This window comes from Populus alba, chromosome 11 (assembly GCF_005239225.2).
Source record: "Populus alba chromosome 11, ASM523922v2, whole genome shotgun sequence".
NCBI lineage: Eukaryota > Viridiplantae > Streptophyta > Magnoliopsida > Malpighiales > Salicaceae > Populus > Populus alba.
Window position 1 is genome coordinate 16,954,399 of NC_133294.1, and position 20,868 is coordinate 16,975,266.

Genomic DNA, 20,868 nt, shown 5'->3' on the forward strand with positions numbered 1-20,868 from the left:
CATTTATGCATTTAACAACCTAAATCTTACTTTTAAACTTATTTCCTTGAACTTCTAATTTCCCTCTTTTCTCTTCTTCTTCTTCCCCTTTTCTTCTCTTCTCCCGTCAGTTTTTCACTCTTTAATTTCACGTCTCTCTTTGTTTTTTTTTTTTTCTATTTATATTTATCAACTTTTATTCAATTACCACAATACCCCTTATTTAATTATATTTACTTTTTAAGCCTTCAAGGGTTTTATTGCCTTTTCCGACTCTTAAATTCAAAACATTACAGTTGCTCTTGGAAATCACAACGAATTTCATTTATATATATATATAGACAAAAACATTCTTTATATAAACTTATCTTGCTTTGATAGTTTTTTCCTCCTCCTTTTTACTTCCAAATGATCACTACGTCACATGACCATGATCTTTCTTCCACTTCAAACTTGCCCTTAAATGGCGAAGAATCTTTTTTAATATCAAGAATCCAACATCTTTCCTGGTGTGTGTGCTGCGGCGCATATTTTATAAAATTCCTAGAGCGGAGAGATGTAATTATCAGCCAAAGAAGTCAAGGCATATCATCTTGTTTGAAAGTACAAGCACCTCCTCAAAGCGAGAGTAACAACAATTATCAGCCCAAAAATGTCCAAAAGCTCAAATGAATGCAGACAGACCGTTTCTGTATTCTTTGCTTTTGATTCTCCAATTCATTTTTTGTGCTTCCAAGGACTCCATAAACACCACCCAAATCATCAGAGATGGTGATGTTTTGATTTCCAGAGGAAATAATTTTGCGTAAGGATTTTTCAGTCCGGGAAAATCTAGCAATAGATATCTTGGGATTTGGTACCATAAATTACCTGAACAAACAGTAGCGTGGATAGCAAACAGGAACCATCCAATCACTGGCTCCTCGGGGGTTTTGCCATTTGATGAATATGGAAACCTCAGTCTCTAATAGAGACGGCAATCGAAATGTTTCAGTATGGCCTGCAAATGTTCCAGGGGAGGAAGCTGATACTTCTGTAGCTCAGCTTTTGGATTCAGGAAACTTTGTTTTGGTTCAAGAAAGTGGAAATATTTTATGGCAAAGCTTCGATTATCCAACACACTATGTATTGCCAGGAATGAAACTTGGGCTGGATCTGAAAACAGGTCTTGACCGGTTCCTGACATCGTGGAGATCAGCTGATGACCCCTACTCATATAGGGTCAACCCTAGTGGTTCACCACAAATCTTTCTCTACAAAGGCGAAAAACGTGTCTGACGAGCCTCCCCTCGGCCTTGAAGACCACAGAGGAGGTCATACAACTCTCAATTTGTAAATGATCATGACGAGACAGGCATGACAACTGCTATCCCTGCTTATCAGGATTCTGCTACGGTGAGACTACTGGTGGATCATTCAGGATTTGTTAAGGCAGTCTAAATGCGACTCGTATGGATGGTGTGGTCCGTATAGTACTTGTGAACCTACTGATGCTTATAAATTCGAATGTTCTTGTTTGCCTGGATTCGAGCCCAGGAATCCAAGTGATTGGTTGCTGAGAAATGGGTCTACCGGTTGTGTCAGGAAACGGTTAGAGTCTTCATCTGTATGCAGGAATGGAGAAGGGTTTCTGAAGGTAGAAATTGTATTTCTTCCTGATAATTCTGCAGCAGTCTGGTTGGATATGGATATGAGGCATGCAGACTGTGAAAGGGAATGCAAGAGGAACTGTTCATGCTCTGCATACGCAAGTGTAGATATTCCAGACAAAAGGCACTGGTTGTTTGACATGGTATGGGGAGTTAGTGGATGCAGTTCGATAGAACATGAGTGACAGATATAATCTGTATGTTCGAGTCGATGCACTTGAATTAGGTACTTTCTTCCTGCTTTGTTTCGGTTACTTCCATTTGAAACACAAATTCTGAATTCCTCATTATTTTAACTTTCATGCAGCTGAGAATGCGAGGAAATCAAATGAATATATTGCAGAGGAGATTCCTGCCATTCTAATTCCCACTGTTTCTTCAGCTTTGCTGGTCATTAGCATAGTAGCTTATTTTTGGCGTAAGAGGAGAGGAAATAAAGGTAAGACAAAGCAAGAACTACTTACACATGGTAGAGTAAGGAATTAGGACAATATTAAAATCTGAAATATTACTTTAGCAGCATAAACACAAGGTTGTTATATGCAATATTCACAGCAGTTAGATGTTCTTATCGACTGTCAGTGTTACCTATCAAAACTTTTTTGGCAGCGGGTTACTTGTGATGAAGCTTATATATGTCCAACATTTTGTGCCCTTCTTAGAAATATATTATTCTGCTTAATATTTGTGATTATATCTTCAAAATAGGTACCTGGGTGGCAAATGAGCTCCGGAGAAGTAGCAGTGATCAAGATTTGCCATGTTTCAAACTCAGCACAATATCTGCTGCAACCAACAATTTTTCTCCAGATAACAAACTTGGACAAGGAGGTTTCGGCTCAGTATATAAGGTCAGCTCCTGTGCATTATATTAGATTTGTGTTTTAGTCTTTGATATGATTCATTTTGATGATTTTTGCAAGTCCTTGAACTGATTATTCTGAGTTATAAAAGTTGACTCCTCTGTAATATGATTTTAGGGTGAGCTACCTGATGGTGAGAAGATTGCTGTAAAGAGACTATCAAAAAATTCAAGACAAGGGATAGAAGAAATTACAAACCAAATCAAGGTAATTGCAAAGCTTCAGCACCGAAATCTTGTGAAACTTGTAGGCTGTTGCATTCAGGGAGGAGAACAAATGCTAATATATGAGTACATGCCAAACAAGAGCTTGGATTCATTTCTTTTCAGTAAGTTTCTTATCTGACATTTGAAAGTCTATATCAATTTAATACAGTTCAAATGAAAAGGTGAAATGTTTTGTTACAGATGAAACAAGAAAGTTGTTCTTGGATTGGAGCAAAAGGTTTGACATTATTGTTGGTATCGCTCGTGGACTCGAGGTTGAGAATCATTCACAGGGACTTGAAATGCAGCAACATTCTATTGGATGCAGAGATGAATCCAAAAATCTCAGATTTTGGATTTGCTAGAATATTCAAAAGCGACCAAATTCTGGACAACACAAAAAGAGTTGTGGGAACATAGTAAGCACATTTACTCACCCAGAGATATAGATTAATAGAATACCATGCATGGATTTTCATCAAGAATGATAACATTAATTGACAATCTTTCACATTTTTCTTGTGCAGTGGCTATATGTCACCTGAGTACGCAGTGTTTGGAAAATTCTCGTTGAAATCAGATGTGTTTAGTTTTGGGGTCATGTTACTGGAGATTGTAAGTGGAAAGAAGAACAACAAATTTAATCCTCAAAATCCTGCCCAGACCTTGATTGGACTAGTAAGAAACTTCTAGCACTATACCTAGAGTTAAATTTGGAACTCCTCCTGCATGCTAATGCTATGAATCACACAGGTGTGGGGGCTGTGGAAGGAAGACAGAGCATTGGAGATAGTCGATTCATCACTTCAGGTGTTGTATCATCCTCAAGAAGCTTTGAAATGCATTAAAATCGGTCTTTTGTGTGTGCAAGAAGATGCCATGGAAAGACCATCCATGTTAGCAGTTGTTTTCATGTTTAATAGTAGCGAAACCACCATTCCTTCTCCGAAACAGCCTGCTTTCACTTTCAGAGAACCTTGCATTAGTCCTTGCGTAGCAGTGTCTGGCTGTTTGAATGTGACAATGACCGACATTGAAGGTCGTTAGTTAAAGATGTGCACCTGCTTTTATGACTTTGTACTTTAGATTCTTGAAGTAACGGGCTCTGCAAGATGCCGTTAAATATTTGTAATAATGCTAGCTTTCACTCCCTTCACTTATTGAAGGACTAATTGAAAATTGTTTAAGAATAAACTGTGATCAGCTTACTGCACTTGATGAGAAGAAAAAAAAACCCTGATAAATCGTTAACGCAAGCAAAAAAGGAGTAAAAAACATAGCAGACAAGAAGTTGACAGAGCGTTCTTAAATCAGAACAGGAATCCTAGACCAAAAGCACTGTCTAACAACAGGAGACAAAAACAGACCACTAACAGAAACTTTGTGGGTCAAAAAACAGGAGACAAAATCAGTTTTTCTGAAATGGGTTCCGCAGCATAATAGGGTTTACAAATCCCCAAGTATTTTCATTACTAATCTAATGGAACTTCATATTAGCAATTTTTCAGACAGCATAGCTTCAGCGACAAGCAAATTCAGTAATTGTCACCTCATTTACGGAACACTGTTCATCTTCTACGTCTAATGCTATATCAGGAAATTTACCAGATTTTCTAAAGAGGAACGCAGGTTGTTTTGGAGAAGGAATCTCTGTTTCACCACTCAACATAAAAACAACCGCCAACATAGATGGTCTGTCCGTGGCATCTTCTTGCACGCACAGTAGACCAATCTGTATGCATTTCAAGGCTTCACGCGGATCATACAACTCCGTCAGTGATGGATCAACTACCTCCAATGCTTTTTCTTCTCTCCATAATTCCCACACCTGTGTTGTTCATATAAATCATTAACATACAAGAAATAAGAGCAGACAACATCTAAATTTGTGAACATTGAAATTCAGCCAAGAGCACAAAAGGCTATCTTATTACTCACATATCCAATCAAGGTCAACGGAGGATCCTGTTGATAAAATCCATTGTTCTTCTTGCCACAAACAATCTCTAGCAACATGACCCCAAAACTGAAAACATCTGACTTTACAGAAAAGTTTCCAAGCACAGCATATTCTGGCGACATATAGCCACTGCATCAGAAAAACAAGAATCTGAAGTTTTAGTATTCCTGGTAATCAATGATAGTACTTTGTCACTCGGTCTTTGTTTTAGGCAAAGCTACTTACTATGTTCCCACAACTCTCCTGGTCCTGTCTTCTGTTTGGTTGCCTTCAAATATTTTTGCCATTCCGAAATCTGATATTTTTGGGTTCATCTCTGCATCCAGTAGAATGTTGCTACATTTTAAATCCCTGTGGATGATTCTCAACCTGGAATCTTGGTGAAGATATAATATCCCACGAGCTATTCCAACAATAATGTCAAAGCGTTTTCGCCAATCCAATAACAATATTCTGCTTTCATCTGTTGAAACAATTACTTTTCAACCAGGTATAATTTGACAAGTACTAGTGTAAATCGGGGCAATAAAAACATAAAGAGACTTACGGAAAAGAAACGAGTCCAAGCTTTTGTTTGGCAAGTATTCATAGATTAACATTTGTTCTGCATCCTGATTGCAGTAACCTAGAAGTTTCACAAGATTCCTGTGTTGAAGCTTTGCAATTACCATAACTTCATTTTTAAATTCTTCTGTTCCTTGTGCTGAACTTCTAGATAACCTTTTTATTGCAACCTCTAGTCCATTAGCCAGCAGACCCTAAAATCATCTTACAAGATTAAACAAATTATGCAAACTAGAGAGGCCAATTAGTTCTTAGCTAAATGCAAGAAATTCAACCTTATAAACAGAGCCAAAACCACCTTGCCCGAGTTTGTTAGCTGGAGAGAAATTGTTAGTGGCCGCCGTTATGGTGCTGCGCTTGAAATATTCCAATTCAGTAGAAGTTGATGGTGCTAAAACTTTTTTTGCTCTCTTCTTGAGCCACAAATAAGCAAACAGGCTAATGAGAAACCACAGTAATGCAATTGATGGTGCTAAAACGACCACCATCGGTTTTTCACGAGAAACCACAGTAGTGTCAGCTGCATGAGAGTGAAAAGAATAAAGATTAACTCTATAGGAAAAACCACCCCATTTTCCAATGGAAATATGACAATCCCTATGACAAAGGGTAGCCCTTTTGGCACCTAAAACGGACCTTATTAACTATGGTTTCTTTCCTGCAGTGAAGAGCTTATTAACTACAGTCAAGAGCATAGGAAAGCGCTTATAAATCAATATTTGTAATGAAAATCCTATGAAGTAGCTACTGAGCAGAAAAAGGGTACCTAATTCATATGCATCAACACGAACATACAGATCATAACCGTAACTCCTATCATATATAATGTCTAATAATTCCTTGTACCATGTCAAACAACCATATTTTTTTCCGGCAATTGCAATGATTGCATATGCAGAGCATGAGCAATAGCTCTTGCATTGCAGTTCGCAGTCTGCAAGACTCTGGCTCATATCCATCCAAACTGCAGCTGAACTTTCCGGAAGAACTACATTTTCCACCTTCACAAACCCTTCACCATGCTGGCACACCGAAGACGTATGTAGCCGCTTCCTGACACAACCAGCGGACCCATCTCTCGCAGACCATTCCAATGGGTACTTGGGCTCGAACCCAGGTAAACAGGCACATCCAAATTCATTTAGATTGGCAAGTTCACACGTACTAAAAGCACCACAATGTCTATAATAGTTGCACTGAAACTGAGGGTACTTCCAGTATTCCTTCCACTGACCATCACTTTCTCGCCATGTTAAAGCCCTTACATGTCCTGGATGATCCACTATTAATCTTAGCAGATAAGAATCATCAGGAACTGTGTAGACCCAGTATATTTCATCTGGATCATTTACAAAACTGCTTTTGTGTAAGATCACTTGACTTCTCCATGGCCAAGGAGGAGATCTACTAATTGGCTTTGTACCATTATAGATAAAGATTTGCGGGGAGCCATTTGGGTTGATCATAAGAGAAAAGTCTCCAATCCCAGGGTCATCAGCGGATCTCCATGATGTTAGGAACCGATCAATTCCTAATTTTCGATCCAGGCCCAGTTTCATTCCAGGTAGCAGGATGTTCGTAGGATAATCGAAGCTTTCCAATACAGTTTCTCTGCTTCTTTTTCCTGACCAATATAAATTCCAGAATCCAAGAGTTGAGCTTCACAAGTATCATTTTCTTCCACTGAAACATTTGTAGACCACACAGGAAGCTTTCGGTCATCGTTACCATAGAGAACGAGGTTACCATATTGGTTTATAAAGAGAAATCCGGAGGAACCAATGATTGGATCGTTCCTGTTTGCAACCCACACCACAGTTGGTTCTGGTACTTTATGGTACCAAATTCCAAGATATCTATTGCTAGAACTACCTGGACTGAAAAATCCTAGTGCGAAATTATTTCCTTCGGAGATAAGAACGTCACCTTCTTTAATGGTTTGGTTGGTCTTTAAGGAGTCTAGGGATGTACAAGATGAGAATTGGAGCATTAAAAGAGAAAAAAGCAGGAACAGTTTTTCAGCTTCCATGAGTGGGTAAGCTGTGGCTTTTGGAAAAGTGTTAAATTTTGCCTTCAGACAAGTCTCCAGAGAAGTTGCGTGACGGAAGTAGTTATTTTGGAATCATTCGTATAAGTTTGGTTGGTCTTTAATGACTTACTCTTTTCAAAATTCAAAGTCTAGGCAATGACTTGTTTTTGTTCAAATATCAATCCATATTTTTTGGAAACGACACCGTCCTCTAGTTTTAGAAATATGTAGTATGTTGCAGACGCATACAAAAACAACATAAAAAGACAATTATATACTTAGAAAAAACAATTTTAAAAATTATAATTTTTCTAAACAAATTTAAATATTAAAGCTCTTCTAGACTATTATGTACTAGAAAAAACACTATAAACAAAACTTAAAAATTAATAAAATATTTCTAAAGTAAATAGAAAAAAAAATTAAATCAATTTGTAAAATATGACATTTTCAAAATAATAATTTCTAGTACTAGTTTGAAGGCCTTAATGAATTTAGATGACTTCATAAATCAAACCCTACATGAGGATCATGGCTTCTAGAATCAAAATTTATGTCCATTATTATAAGGTCATGGGTTGGATAAATATCTCCTACATCAGTCTTTTCATGTTGGAAGTAACTTGTTTTCAAGTTCAAATTATTCTTGTTTTGACCTCAATCAAAGCTCTAAAACTCCTTTCCTTTCTTCCCTTAAGGTATATAACAATACTAGATATTAACTTTAGTTCTTTATTAATATATGTTTTATCTATATAACCCTTGAATAATTTTATCTTTCTGATGATAATAAACTTATAATTAAAAGGATCAACATAATCTAAATCAATAATTTAATTTTGTTGGGCATTTTCTATGTTCTATTTACACTTAATTTCTAACCTATCAATATGAACACCATTGATGACATTATTACTACTTTGCTATCATTGTTTATGCTATTATTATTATCATAAGTTTGGCTAGGTGATCACTCTCTCACACACACACACACATATATAATTTTAGTTTTCTTAGTTATTTTTTTTCACTTGGATCGTTTTTTTTTTTTTTGAGTTTTTTTAGAACTTGATTCTGGTTCTTGAGAAATAGTTAAAGTTGTCAGTGTTACGCAAAAAAATAGGAAAGGATTTGATCTTCCATGTTTTTGGTCTGACAAATCTAAGCTATGTGGCTTTCTATCTTCTTATATTTTTGTGTGTTTCATGTGCTATGTTGTTGATTCCTCTTTTTGCTATATGATCTTAAGAGGTTTTTGAATATTGTAAGGATATCTTGCTTTCTCAATTTATTGTATTTTGTTGAACTCTATTTTTTTCTGCATCTGTATTGAGTTTGAGCATAGCCCGTGTTGTTATTTATTTTAGGATCTCACATAAACATACAAAATACAAAAACAAATTAAAAAAATGGAAAACAAATATTCATGTAATGCCCCACACCTTCATATGTGTTTATAGTTACTTTCCTATGATTTGGTACGTAAAAAAATACGAGTAATTAATTTTTTTTCAGTTCTCATATAAAAGTCTACCGAAATTTCCATCAAAATTTTGACAAAGTCTCCCCTGTACCAAAAGGTCCCAAGATATCGACATATACTCTGTTTACACTTCTAATATCTTACATCTCATAACTTAATCACGACTCAATCGTTTTGGAACAACATACATATTATTAAAACATGAAAATCGCAATAATATAGCAACATAAATATCCAACAATTTAAAAAGACAAACATATATTTATATTTTATTCACTTCTCCCTTCTGGTTTATATTAGAAACTCTTTCTCCTTCAATTACTAAAAATCGTTTCCTCTTCCATTATCAACTTCAATTCAAGATTTCATAAGATTAACCATGATCATTTCCGCTTAACACATTATTGATACCAATTTCATTGGTATCATCATCACCCAGTAAGAGTCGATGCAAGGTGATCCTTTTACTTGAGATCCTACAAACACTAAATGTATGCTAGCCAATACATGGTAATACCCTTACCCGGGATCCTAACACACACTAAATGTATGCTAGCCAATACATGTTGATCCCCTTACCTGAAATCCTAACACACTCTAAACGTATGCTAGTTAATACATGTTGATCCCCTTACCCAAGATCTTAACATAAACAAAATGTATGCTAGTCGAAACACATATTACACTTCTCGTATTTTCTTTGTTAGTGGTACTCCTATCACTTGGCAATGCACACAAGGGTAGTTCACCTTGAACACACACATACATTCAGAATACTATCCGAAATAACAACATCATTACACTAACTTTCATCCTTTCATATAATATCCAACGTTGCAAATTCACATCTCATATTATTAACATATTAAATTCTTGAATTTAACTAAAAAGCTTAGGTGAGGATCACCTATCTACAGTAGAAGCTCTACTCGTGCTCCCCTGCTACTGCTGTTGCATCACATCGATAGTCCATCTTGCAATCACAAGCTCATCTCGTAAATTTTTCTCATTCGAGGATATGTTTTATAATAATCATATCAACAACTAACATATCTTTCTTTCAATCATTTTTTTCTTTATATTTTATGTTTTTCTCATTACATCCATTAATATTGTCGTTCTTTGACCAATCATAATTATCATTCCTTTCTTTATATTTGAACTATTACTGTTTAAATCTCGAATTGTTAATGTCTACACATTGAATTATTATTGTCCAACCGTTACTTTCTACGGGTATCATTTTCTTCCACTTAAACACGGGTAGACCACACTAGAAGCTTTTGGTTATCTTTACGATAGAGAACGAGGTTGCCAAATTGGTTTATGAAGAGAAATCTAGAGGAACCAATGATTGGATCGTTCCTGTTTGCAACCCACACCACAGTTTGTTCTGGTATTTTATGGTACCAAATTCCAAGATATCTATTGCTAGAACTACCTGGTCTGAAAAATCCTAGTGCGAAAATATTTCCTTGGGAGAAAAGAAGGTCGCCTTCTTTAATGGTTTGGTTCGTCTTTAAGGATTCTTGGGATGTACAAGATGAGAATTGGAGCTTTAAAAGAGAAAAAAGCAGGAACAGTTTTTCAGCTTCCATGATAAGGCAGACTGGAGCTTGGCTTTTGGACAAGTGGAATGTTGCTTGCAGAAAAGTCTGACTTGAGAAGTTATTTTGGGATCCACCTCGCTTAACTAGCATTTTTTTCATTGGTTTTTCTTTGCAATCTTCAAACTCAAGACCATGAGTTGTCTAGTCCTTTTTATACTACACCCTGTTTAGTATTGTTGTAAACCCTATTTAATATTATGTTCTCAAAGGAGGTTGAGCAAAATATAATTTTTTTTAAATAAATAATTTTTTTTATATTTTTAAATTATTTTGATGGGTTAATATTAAGACTAATTTTATAAAAATATAAAAAATATATATTATTTTGATATATTTTCAAGAAAAAAAACTTTGCAAATCAACTACTACTATATTTTCAAACATCCATACTCCACATAAAATTGTTCAGTCATAAAAAAATTCTTTTTTAATTTTGAGTTTTATTTTTTTTAAAATTGAAAAACATGTTTATTTGGTGAAAATAAAAACAATTTTTCCATTAAAAAAATACCTTAGAACTATAACTACTTTTCATACAAAATCAATACAACAATTTATAATAATTATTCTAATATTTTATATTCATGATAATCAAATTATAAATATTTTATTTTATTTTTAAAATTAAAAATTATAATGAAAATAAAATTATTATTAATAAAACAAATCTATAAATTAACATATATATGTTCTCCAACCTGAATGCAACAGCCTAGAAGCTACATAAGTTCCTGTGGTGAAGCTTTGCAATTACTGTGACTTTAGTTTTAAATTCTTGTATTCCTTGTCCTGAATTTCTAGATAACCTTTTAACGGCTGAGAATGGTGGAGAAAAAAGACTGCCACCGTTCGGTGGGTTGTTGGTAGTCATTTTCAGCAGTAAAAAGTGGCTGCTGGAGAGGTTGGTTAATCTTCTTCACCTATTACCCGCCATCAATCCGACCTCATCCATATGAATTATGAACTGACCCAAACTAAAGGATGATGTAAGCATGGCGTCATCATTCCACGACAGATGTCTAGTTAGTGTCCAATCAGCCTGACACATTAGCAAGTAGGACCAAATAATATTTCAAGTATGATCTAAAGGTCGTTTCGGTAGGTGATTAAGTTGTAAAAGGAGGAGTACATGTTTAACTCAATGTGAGTGATGAATTGCTATGGGAGAATTAATTTGAGAAATACAATTTGGATATAACCCTCTAAACTTTGACCATTGGGATCTAAGATAAATTTCTGAATAAAAGCCCACAAAATGCTTTTTATAAAACCTATTTTCTAGTTGAGCCTAGTTGAAGGACTTGACCTCTTCTGTCGTCCTTCAACATGGCATCATCTACCTTGAGGTCTCTTGGTTTAGCATCTACAATAGCCTTCCCATCTATTAGTCTTTGAAGGGTAGTCTTGTCCACCGTGTGTTTATCAATAACCTCCCTTACATGGCTTTTCTTAATTATCTAGTATCTTTTAAAATGTGTGTACATCTTGAAAGTCTACCAAAAACAAACAATTATTAGGAAAAATAACGATGAACTAAAATTATAAGGTCAAATAAGATATTTCTTACATTACAGGTTATTTGTCTAGTAAAGGTTAAGTGGTGATTGTAGCTTTCATAAGACATTATTAGAATGTTTGAAGGGATGGTCGGAACCCTCTCCAAGGGTTTCACCACCTCTATGCCATTTTCTTTGAGGCCAAACCTCCCAACTAGAATAGCCTCTATGGACTACCTTTCCTCCTCGATCAAAGTTGGGAAAGAGTAGCAGGCTCGACCAAGGACAAGGCAAAAACATTCTCTAACCCAAGTTATCCAGCTCTCATAAAAGCATTATAAATAGAAGTCCAAGTAGCTGTAGAGGTTTCTGCAGCTGAAATTGGGGTGGGGGTATTGGCGGTACCTCAAAGAATGGAGGAATGGAGGAGATCAAATGGCTCTCATGAAAAGGAATTGTGACCGTTCTTTTTTCCAACTGTGGGTTCAACATGGCTGATCATTAGCATATTTGTGGCTCAGGAACAGAGGAGAAAAAGGTAAGACAGAGAATAGCTGACGAACACCGCCCAAATAGTATTCCATATGATGATGCTGTTAGATTTGTTCCTTGGTACGTCTAGTGTTGAAGAGCTTGATCTGTTGTAGCAGTGGGTACATATTTGTTTTCATTACAAATCTAATGGAACTTCATATTAGCAATTTTTTCGGACAGCACAGCTTCAGCGACAACCAATTTCCGAAATTGTCACCTCATTTACAGAACACTGTCCATCTTCTACGTCTAATGCTATAATAGGATTATTGTCAGATTTTCTAAAGAGGAATGCAGGTTGTTTTGGAGAAGGAATCCCTGTTTCGTTACTCAACATAAAAACAACCGCCAACATAGATGGTCTGTCCGTGGCATCTTCTTGCACGCACAGAAAACCAATTTGTATGCATTTCAAGGCTTCACGCGGATGATACAACTCGTTCAGTGAAGGATCAACAATCTCCACTGCTTTGTCTTGTCTCCATAATTCCCACACCTGTGTTGTTCATATAAATCATTAACATACAACCTCTAAATTTGTGAACATTGAAATTCAGCCAAGAGCACAAAAGGCTATCTTATTACTCACATGTCCAATCAAGGTCAACGGAGGATCCTGTTGATAAAATCTATTGTTCTTCTTGCCACTCACAATCTCTAGCAACATGACCCCAAAACTGAAAACATCTGACTTTACAGAAAAGTTTCCAAGCACAGCATATTCTGGTGACATGTAGCCACTGCATCAGAAAAACAAGAATCTGAAGTTTTCGTATTGCTGGTAATCAATGATAGTACTTTGTCACTCGGTCTTTGTTTTAGGCAAAGGTACTTACAATGTTCCCACAACTCTCCTGGTCCTGTCTTCTGTTTGGTTGCCTTCAAATATTTTTGCCATTCCGAAATCTGATATTTTTGGGTTCATCTCTGCATCCAGTAGAATGTTGCTACATTTTAAATCCCTGTGGATGATTCTCAACCTGGAATCTTGGTGAAGATATAAAATCCCACGAGCTATTCCAACAATAATGTCAAAGCGTTTTCGCCAATCCAATAACAATCTTCTGCTTTCATCTGTTTAAACAATTATTTTTCAGACAACTAGTGTAAACAATAAAAACATAAAGAGACTTACGGAAAAGAAACGAGTCCAAGCTTTTGTTCGGCAAGTATTCATATATTAAGATTTGTTCTCCATCCTGAGTGCAATAACCTAGAAGTTTCACCAGATTCCTGTGTTGAAGCATTGCAATTACCATAACTTCATTTTTAAATTCTTCTGTTCCTTGCCCTGAACTTCTAGATAACATTTTTATTGCAATCTCCTTTCCATTAGCTAGCAGACCCTAAAATCATGTTACAAGATTGAGCCTCTAATGTACAACTATGCAGATTAGAGAAAAACAGATCTGTAGTTTTGAGAAGCCATTTAGTTTTTAGCTAAATGCAAGAAACTCAACCTTATAAACAGAGCCAAAACCACCTTGCCCGAGTTTGTTAGCTGGAGAGAAATTGTTAGTGGCCGCCGTTATGGTGCTGAGCTTGAAATATTCCAATTCAGTAGAAGTGCTGTTTACCTGCAGTTCAGTACCTTTTTTTGCTCTCTTCTTGAGCCACAAATAAGCAAACAGGCTAATGAGAAACCACAGTAATGCAATTGATGGTGCTAAAAGGGCCAGCATCGGTTTTTCACGAGAATCATTTGACTTCCTTGTAGTCTCAGCTGCACGAGAGTGAAAAGAAAAAAGATTAACTCTTATAAATCAACAAGTGTAATGAAGTAGTTACTGAGCAGAAAAAGGGTACCTAATTCATATGCATCAACACGAACATACAGATCATGACTTTCACTCCTAACATAATTAATGTCTACTAATTCCTTGTACCAAATCAAACAACCATCGCCTTTTCCGGGAATCACAATGACTGCGTATGCAGAACATGAACAATTCCTCTTGCATTGCACTTCACAGTCTGCACGACTCTTGCTCATGTCCACCCAAACTGCAGCTGATGTGTCCGGAAGAATTACATTTTCCACCTTCACAAACCCTTCTCCATTCTGGCACCCCGAAGACTTATGTAGCCGCTTCCTGACACAACCACCAGATCCATCTCTCGCAGACCATTCCTTTGGGTACTTGGGCTCGAACCCAGGTAAACAGGCACATCCAAATTCATTTAGATTGACAAATTCACACGTACTATAAGCACCACAATGTCCATAATAGTGGCACTGAAACTGAGGGCACTTCCAGTATTCCTTCAACTGACCATCACTCTCTAAATTAGGGTTTCTATGTAATTTGTTTTAGCGTTATTTTATATTTTTTTGTTTGTTGTCTTTCTTGTTTTACTTTTATTTGCATCAATAGTATATAAAATTTTAATTCATAATTTTATTATTGAATATTTCTCTTCAAATAATCTCTTCGAAATACAAGATATATAAAAATCTTATTTCTACTAGAAAAAACATCCTAAACAAAACTGAAAAAAATAAAATAAAAGAGTTTCAAACTAAGTAAAATTTTATTTTTTAAAATCAACTAAATAAATATTGCAAATCCCAAACAATAACTTCGTAGACTTATTTCAAAGTCTTTCCACATTTGGACTAATACAAAATTTTAACCTCATAATAAATAAATCACAAAATTTTAATCTAATCCAATAATTGAATTAAAAGGTATACCCATGTATTCTAAAAAAAAATAGTATACTACATCAATGACATAGCTTCAAAGAAAACACTACTGGTACCGGTGGTTTTTCAAAAACATCAGCATTTCCTTTTCAGTGATGCTATTTCTTAAAAAAAAAAAAAAAAAAACTCGCTTGTGCTAGTTTTTAAATTTTATTTAAAGGTACTATCTTTTTTTAAAAATATCAAAAAAAAGAAAAAGCAAGAACATAAAAAAAGAAGAAGAAGGATTTGAAAAACGCAAGGACATAAAAAAAAAGAATCTGAACCAAAAATTTATTTAAACCTAACACAATAGCAACCAATTGGTTTTATGTTGATTGACACAGTTTGATCGAACAATTCTAGTCTATACCAAATTTAGTTATATAGAACTTTTCCCACAATAAATATAGAGAGACTTAATATTACATCTTGAACCAGAAACTTATGAAATTATTCAATGTGCATGAAAGAAATTTGAACTACAAAAATAAAAATTATATTTAAAATAATATTTAATTAAAAGAAAATACATTGAATCATAAATTAATTAAGTCTAATATAAATCTAACTTTAAAGTCAAATAAAACAAACATAGTGATCAAAGATAATAAATTGATTTAATTATTTAAATATTAAAGTCTAGAAATGAACTATAAACTTCCAAAACAACTAGATGACATTTTGATTATTTGTTTTATGTTTTGAAGGTATTTTTGGATGTAAGATTTGAAAATAAGTAATTTGGTGATGAAAATTCATACCATATTCCAGCTAGTATCAAATATTGATATATTTGATATTTGATTGATATTTTACACGGAACTTAGGTTTTCAAGAGAATAAAAATCACAGTCTTTAAAGACAAGTTTCACATTCTGTCACTTTTGACCTTAGGTCATTCCGACTTGAATATCTTGAGTTAAAGAAGTTTATTTAATGCAAACTCAATTTTATTGGATTTTTGACTAAAAAGACCTATCAACCTACAAATTCAGCAAAAAAAAGAAGCTCATATGAGAGATATGATATTTCTAAAGAACAACCTATAAATTCTATCAACAAACAGGTTTTTGGTGAAGAAACAAGTCCAAACATCTAAACCAACATGACAATTATTTTTTCATAATGAAAAAGTTTTATTTGGGCAAATTAACTTCACTAAGTCCAAAGTCAAAGCTTGAAGATTTTATGCAAAACTATTTTTCTTTCTTTATAAGAAAGTAGTTATTGTATTATTTAAATATAGATTGTCTACTTTTAAAATGACTTTTATTTTTTTAGGATACAAACGGACTAGTAGGAATGTGAAGCTTATGGTCTCCTATCATATAAAAAGAAAGAGAGAAAGGAAGAGAAGGAGGCGGCCAAAAAAAAAAAAACCTTTTTTTTTTCTACACTCGAAATTATGTTTTCATCCTTTCTTTTCCTTAGATTTTTATAGTTAGAAGCCTTCATATTTAAAAAAACTATGAGATCTATTTTATATTTTCTTTTCAGTTTATATGATGAGTATAAATATTTTCTATGCTTTTTCTATGATTGTTTAGTTTGATTGATTAGAACGGACTCTAAGTTATTATTCTAACCAATTTATTGCTAAATTTTCTATCAAAATCAGAGTTTTGATATTTAATTTGTGAAGCGACTAAGTTTAATAATTATGAAAAGATCTATGCTATTAATTTTAGGGAAAACATTCAATTAAAATGAACATAAATTGCAGACAGTTATGTTGTCTAGATTTATCAACCTATCTATATCTTAAGGTTGCCATTGAATTAAATTGCTAGTGCGGACGCAATGGTTGTTTAATGGTTAGGTTAGTTATATTGTGGATCGGTTAACTGATTAATATTAAGAAAATAAATATTCAGAATATAAATTGACAAAACGTTTCAATAATCAATTTTGATTTATGTCGGTGCACATTTACTTGAAATATTTTTCTCTTAATAAGTTTCGGTTTATTTAACTTAGTTTGATTACTTTATTTTGTTTACCCTACCATAGCTTAGATAATCTCAACCCCCTAACTTTGAATCATTTAGTATAAAGATCCGAATTATATATTTTTCATGGGATCGACCCCTTGCTCTATATTATCTTATTTGTTTAAGCTAGGGTAATTAATTTATGTGATCGCGACATCGCAACACAAATACATATAGCTTACAATCAGTTTATTTATTATACCAAAATATTATTATTTTCAAAGATTTCAAAGTCCAAAAACACATTTATAAATCATTCACAAACTTAAATAATTCAAACCAATCATTTTTAACACAAACGTGGTTTGCACCCTCATATTTAAGTCAAATTGAGAGTCAAATGGCTATAATTAATCTAACCACAACAATAACAAGTCATATTTTACTATATGATTAGATATCAAATTCTAAATAGACATGTTTATAAATGTTAATGTTTAGCCTCTAAAGATCATGTTTCAAAACATAGTCAATCAAATTTATATATTTAATTCATGAATAAATTCACAAAAATATATTCAAAGAACTTTTACAATCATAAACATATTTTTATAAAACACTTAACATTATTTACAAAATCATTTACATGCATGAATCCACCTAATTTACAGAACAATAATTATTTGAAAAAGTCATTTTGTACATAAATATATATTTTCTTACTTAAAATAACTAACCAAAGAGATGAAATATTACTTATTTATTACACAAATCCAATATTAATCTTAGAGACAACCAAGCACTCCTAACAAGCTAACAATAACAATCATTATAAATTATATGTTCACTGATAACCAATGCAATACATGAGCTTGTTTCTAATTCCTAATTTAATAAAAAATTAAATATATCACTTGGTTAAATGACTCTAAAATGCATAAGAAAAATCACTTAATACTAGAACGTGTTATTACAACCACCTATTTTACTTATAAAATATCTATTTTTAATTATTAAATATAAAAAATCACCCAATACTAGAAACATGTTATTAAAACCCTCTATTTACTTTAAAAATATCTATTTTTAATAATTAAATACCAAAAATAATTATGTAAAACATATGACTATTATAGTTCAAATTTAATAACATTATAAAATCTATTAGAAAAGGATAATAAATATTTTTATTTCAACTAAAACAATATTATAAGTATAATTAAAGTGGAGGTGTCAAAAATTATTAAGTGCAACTATTTTTTAAAATAATTTATTTAGTAAATAAATTAATTCATATACAAATCAAGTTCTTTATGAAATACTTTTCACTTATTCAAATTCTACATGAAAAGAAATTAATAGTAGTATATTAAAATGTTTTAAACTTAATTATAAAAGTTATTCATCACTCTTCAAAATAAATTTTAGTTATTAACTACTAAATTTCACTAATAACAAATATTTTTTTCATAAATTTAAAAAATACTCAAAAAATATTAAAAGCACACTAAAATTTCCTAGTAACATATTAAATAAAAACAACAAACTTTAGGGTCATAAAATATTCTTGGAGAATTGCACTCTTTAATAAAAGAAAATATTTCAAGTGACTTATATCCGACTATCATAATTTTTAATCCACAACTTGATTTGGGCAAGTGAGCTATCATGGAAGAACTTACAACATACTATAACTAGGTACTAAATTCCAACCATAACAATTATTGAAAGACCAGATTCCGGCGATATAAAATTACGAACTCGTTATTTTTTTTAAATCTCTTAATTTCACTATGACTTCAAATTAATCTACTAAAAACATGTAAAATCACTTGTAATGACTTTCTATCAATCTATGACACCATTAGTATTGCATCAAGTCCTTAAAAGTAATTAAAAACATAATATCATAAGAAATATAATTCCTAAACCTTTCTTAATAACCCTTGTCGCACCCTAAAAAAAAAAAAATCAATTGCGGGTTTGATTGGCGATTTTTTTCGTTTTACTGATTTGGTTCTTTGGAGTCGCCACCTAGTATTTTGGTCACTAGGAACCCTAACTGGTCTCAGAGATCGGGTAAGGGGACTGGTTGCGTAAAGGGAAGGTATTAGCACCCCAAATACGCCCTACCTAAGGTAAGCTGCATTGTTTTATTGTCTGATAAAAAAAACTAAGGGGTCATTGTACTTCTAGTTGATGGTCTGTCTATGGTTCAAGAAAAATTCCTCCTCGGTAAGAAGGTCTTTATCTTATCGGGTAAAATCCTAACCGTTCTAATGTCTATACCAAAAATTTATTAATAATATTTAGGAATACGTTTTACGTATAAATTCGTAATCCCAAATACTAAAAGAAAACAAAAGGATTTTTTTTTTAGAATTTTTAAAATATTGGCCTAGTTCTCATGACTTCAATAAACTGGTTATCAAAGCCAAAATGCATGCTAATACATATATTGTTTTGAGAATTTTTTTTCGTTGTGTGAAAATATGATGTTATAATATTTATATATATATATATTGGAGAGACTAAGGCCGTATTTTTAAAAACCAAAACCATTTTTTTTTAAAAAATATATATATTTTTTTATGCTTTGACGAAAATCGGGTATTTTAATACTGAGTTTGTATCCTTACGGTATAAAATACAACCCAATATTAATCCACTTTAATAAAATATATGCAGAAAAAATCAACAACATTTTTAGGGACCTTTTTAAAAAAAAAATTTGAAAGCAAAAAACATTTTTTATTCTAAAAATCTTTGATGTTTTGACGAAAATCGGGTATTTTTAACACTGGTTTTGTATCTTTACGGTATAAAAATACAAACCAATATTAAGCTATTTTGACAAAAATATGTAAGAAAAATCAACAATATTTTTCAAAGATTTTTCAAAATATTTTTTTATTATTATTATATTTTTTATTAAATATATATACACACATATATATTATAATATAAAATATAAAATATAAATATATTAAGTGGGCTGGGCCGGCCTAAATAATTGGGCCAGACTCAGCCCAAAAGAAAGGTTGGGCCGATCTCTGCCCAAGAGAATATTGGGCCACTCTCGGCCCAACCACAAAACTCTTTAGTCTGGGCCAGGCCCGACCCAGACGTGCAAGACTGGGCCAGCATCCGGCTGGCCTAGCAACTTAAAGCCCACCGGGGGGGAGAATTATTTTTCTTCCCCCCCACCTCCTGCATGCAGAACGATTCTGCATGCAGGAGGCAAACTCCTGTGACTAAAAGAAATGCAGGGGGGAGAAAGTGTACCTAGTGTGGAGGAGGCGGTTGCTGGTGGTGCTGCGGTGGAGGGGCTCGCGTGCGGCGGCTCCGGGCGGCGGTGCTGCGGCTGTTTCCAAGTGTTTGGTTCGCTCTCTCTCTCTCCTCCCTTCTCCTTGTTTCGGTTCTCTTTTTTTCTTTTGTTTTCGGTTTGGTTCCAGTATTCCCTTCTCTTTCTCTCGTGCGTGTTCTCTCTTCTCCTCTCTCTCCTCCCTTCTCGGTTTGTTGTTTTTTTTTGTTTTCGGGTCGTGTCCCTTCTCTCTCTTTCCTTCGGGCTCTCTATTTATAGGGGAAGAATCAGTGCGCCTTTTGCTAGTGCGGGAGAAAATCACGCAACGGTTGGTCGGCCAGTGACTCGTTCGGTGGTGGTGGGGGCGAGGAGAGAGAGGCGGGAAGGTTTGAAAAAAAGTTTTCGTCTCCTGTTGCTGCTGATTCGGGGGGAAGAAGAAAGATGAACAGTGTCGTTCAAAACGACACCGTTCTGGTCTTCCCTTTTTTTATTTTTTTATTTACTATATGAAACGGCGTCGTTTTGGAGAAAACGCGCCGTTTCATTTAAATGAGCCAAATTTCAAATCAGC

The 20,868-nt window shown here is 33.8% G+C and overlaps 1 protein-coding gene and 2 pseudogenes across 1 annotated transcript; 1 reads left to right on the top strand and 2 right to left on the bottom strand.

Moving 5' to 3' along the window:
- The first annotated feature begins 647 nt into the window (after window positions 1-647).
- LOC118031460 (G-type lectin S-receptor-like serine/threonine-protein kinase At1g11410) lies at window positions 648-3,829 on the top strand (annotated as a pseudogene).
- A 301-nt stretch (window positions 3,830-4,130) lies between these two features.
- On the bottom strand, window positions 4,131-7,378 carry LOC140954269 (G-type lectin S-receptor-like serine/threonine-protein kinase At1g11410; annotated as a pseudogene).
- Window positions 7,379-12,480: 5,102 nt separating this feature from the next.
- Window positions 12,481-14,574, bottom strand: LOC118031461 (G-type lectin S-receptor-like serine/threonine-protein kinase RKS1). Its single transcript, XM_073412679.1, has 6 exons — window positions 14,180-14,574; window positions 13,834-14,096; window positions 13,509-13,719; window positions 13,210-13,447; window positions 12,963-13,113; window positions 12,481-12,869 (listed from the first exon to the last, which is right to left on the bottom strand). The coding sequence occupies exons 1-6, from the start codon at window positions 14,364-14,366 to the stop codon at window positions 12,561-12,563; spliced, it is 1,359 nt and encodes a 452-aa protein (XP_073268780.1). The 5' UTR covers window positions 14,367-14,574; the 3' UTR covers window positions 12,481-12,560.
- Window positions 14,575-20,868: the final 6,294 nt, after the last annotated feature.

What these genes read in the sequence shown, in the direction of transcription:
- LOC118031461 (XM_073412679.1), bottom strand. Translation starts at nt 14,366, where the DNA reads ATGAGCAAGAGTCGTGCAGACTGTGAAGTGCAATGCAAGAGGAATTGT. An exon ending in CTTGGACTCGTTTCTTTTCC is followed by an intron (nt 13,448 to 13,508) that starts GTAAGTCTCTTT and finishes TTGTTTAAACAG; the next exon opens with ATGAAAGCAGAAGATTGTTA. An exon ending in AGGAGAGTTGTGGGAACATT is followed by an intron (nt 13,114 to 13,209) that starts GTAAGTACCTTT and finishes TTTCTGATGCAG; the next exon opens with TGGCTACATGTCACCAGAAT.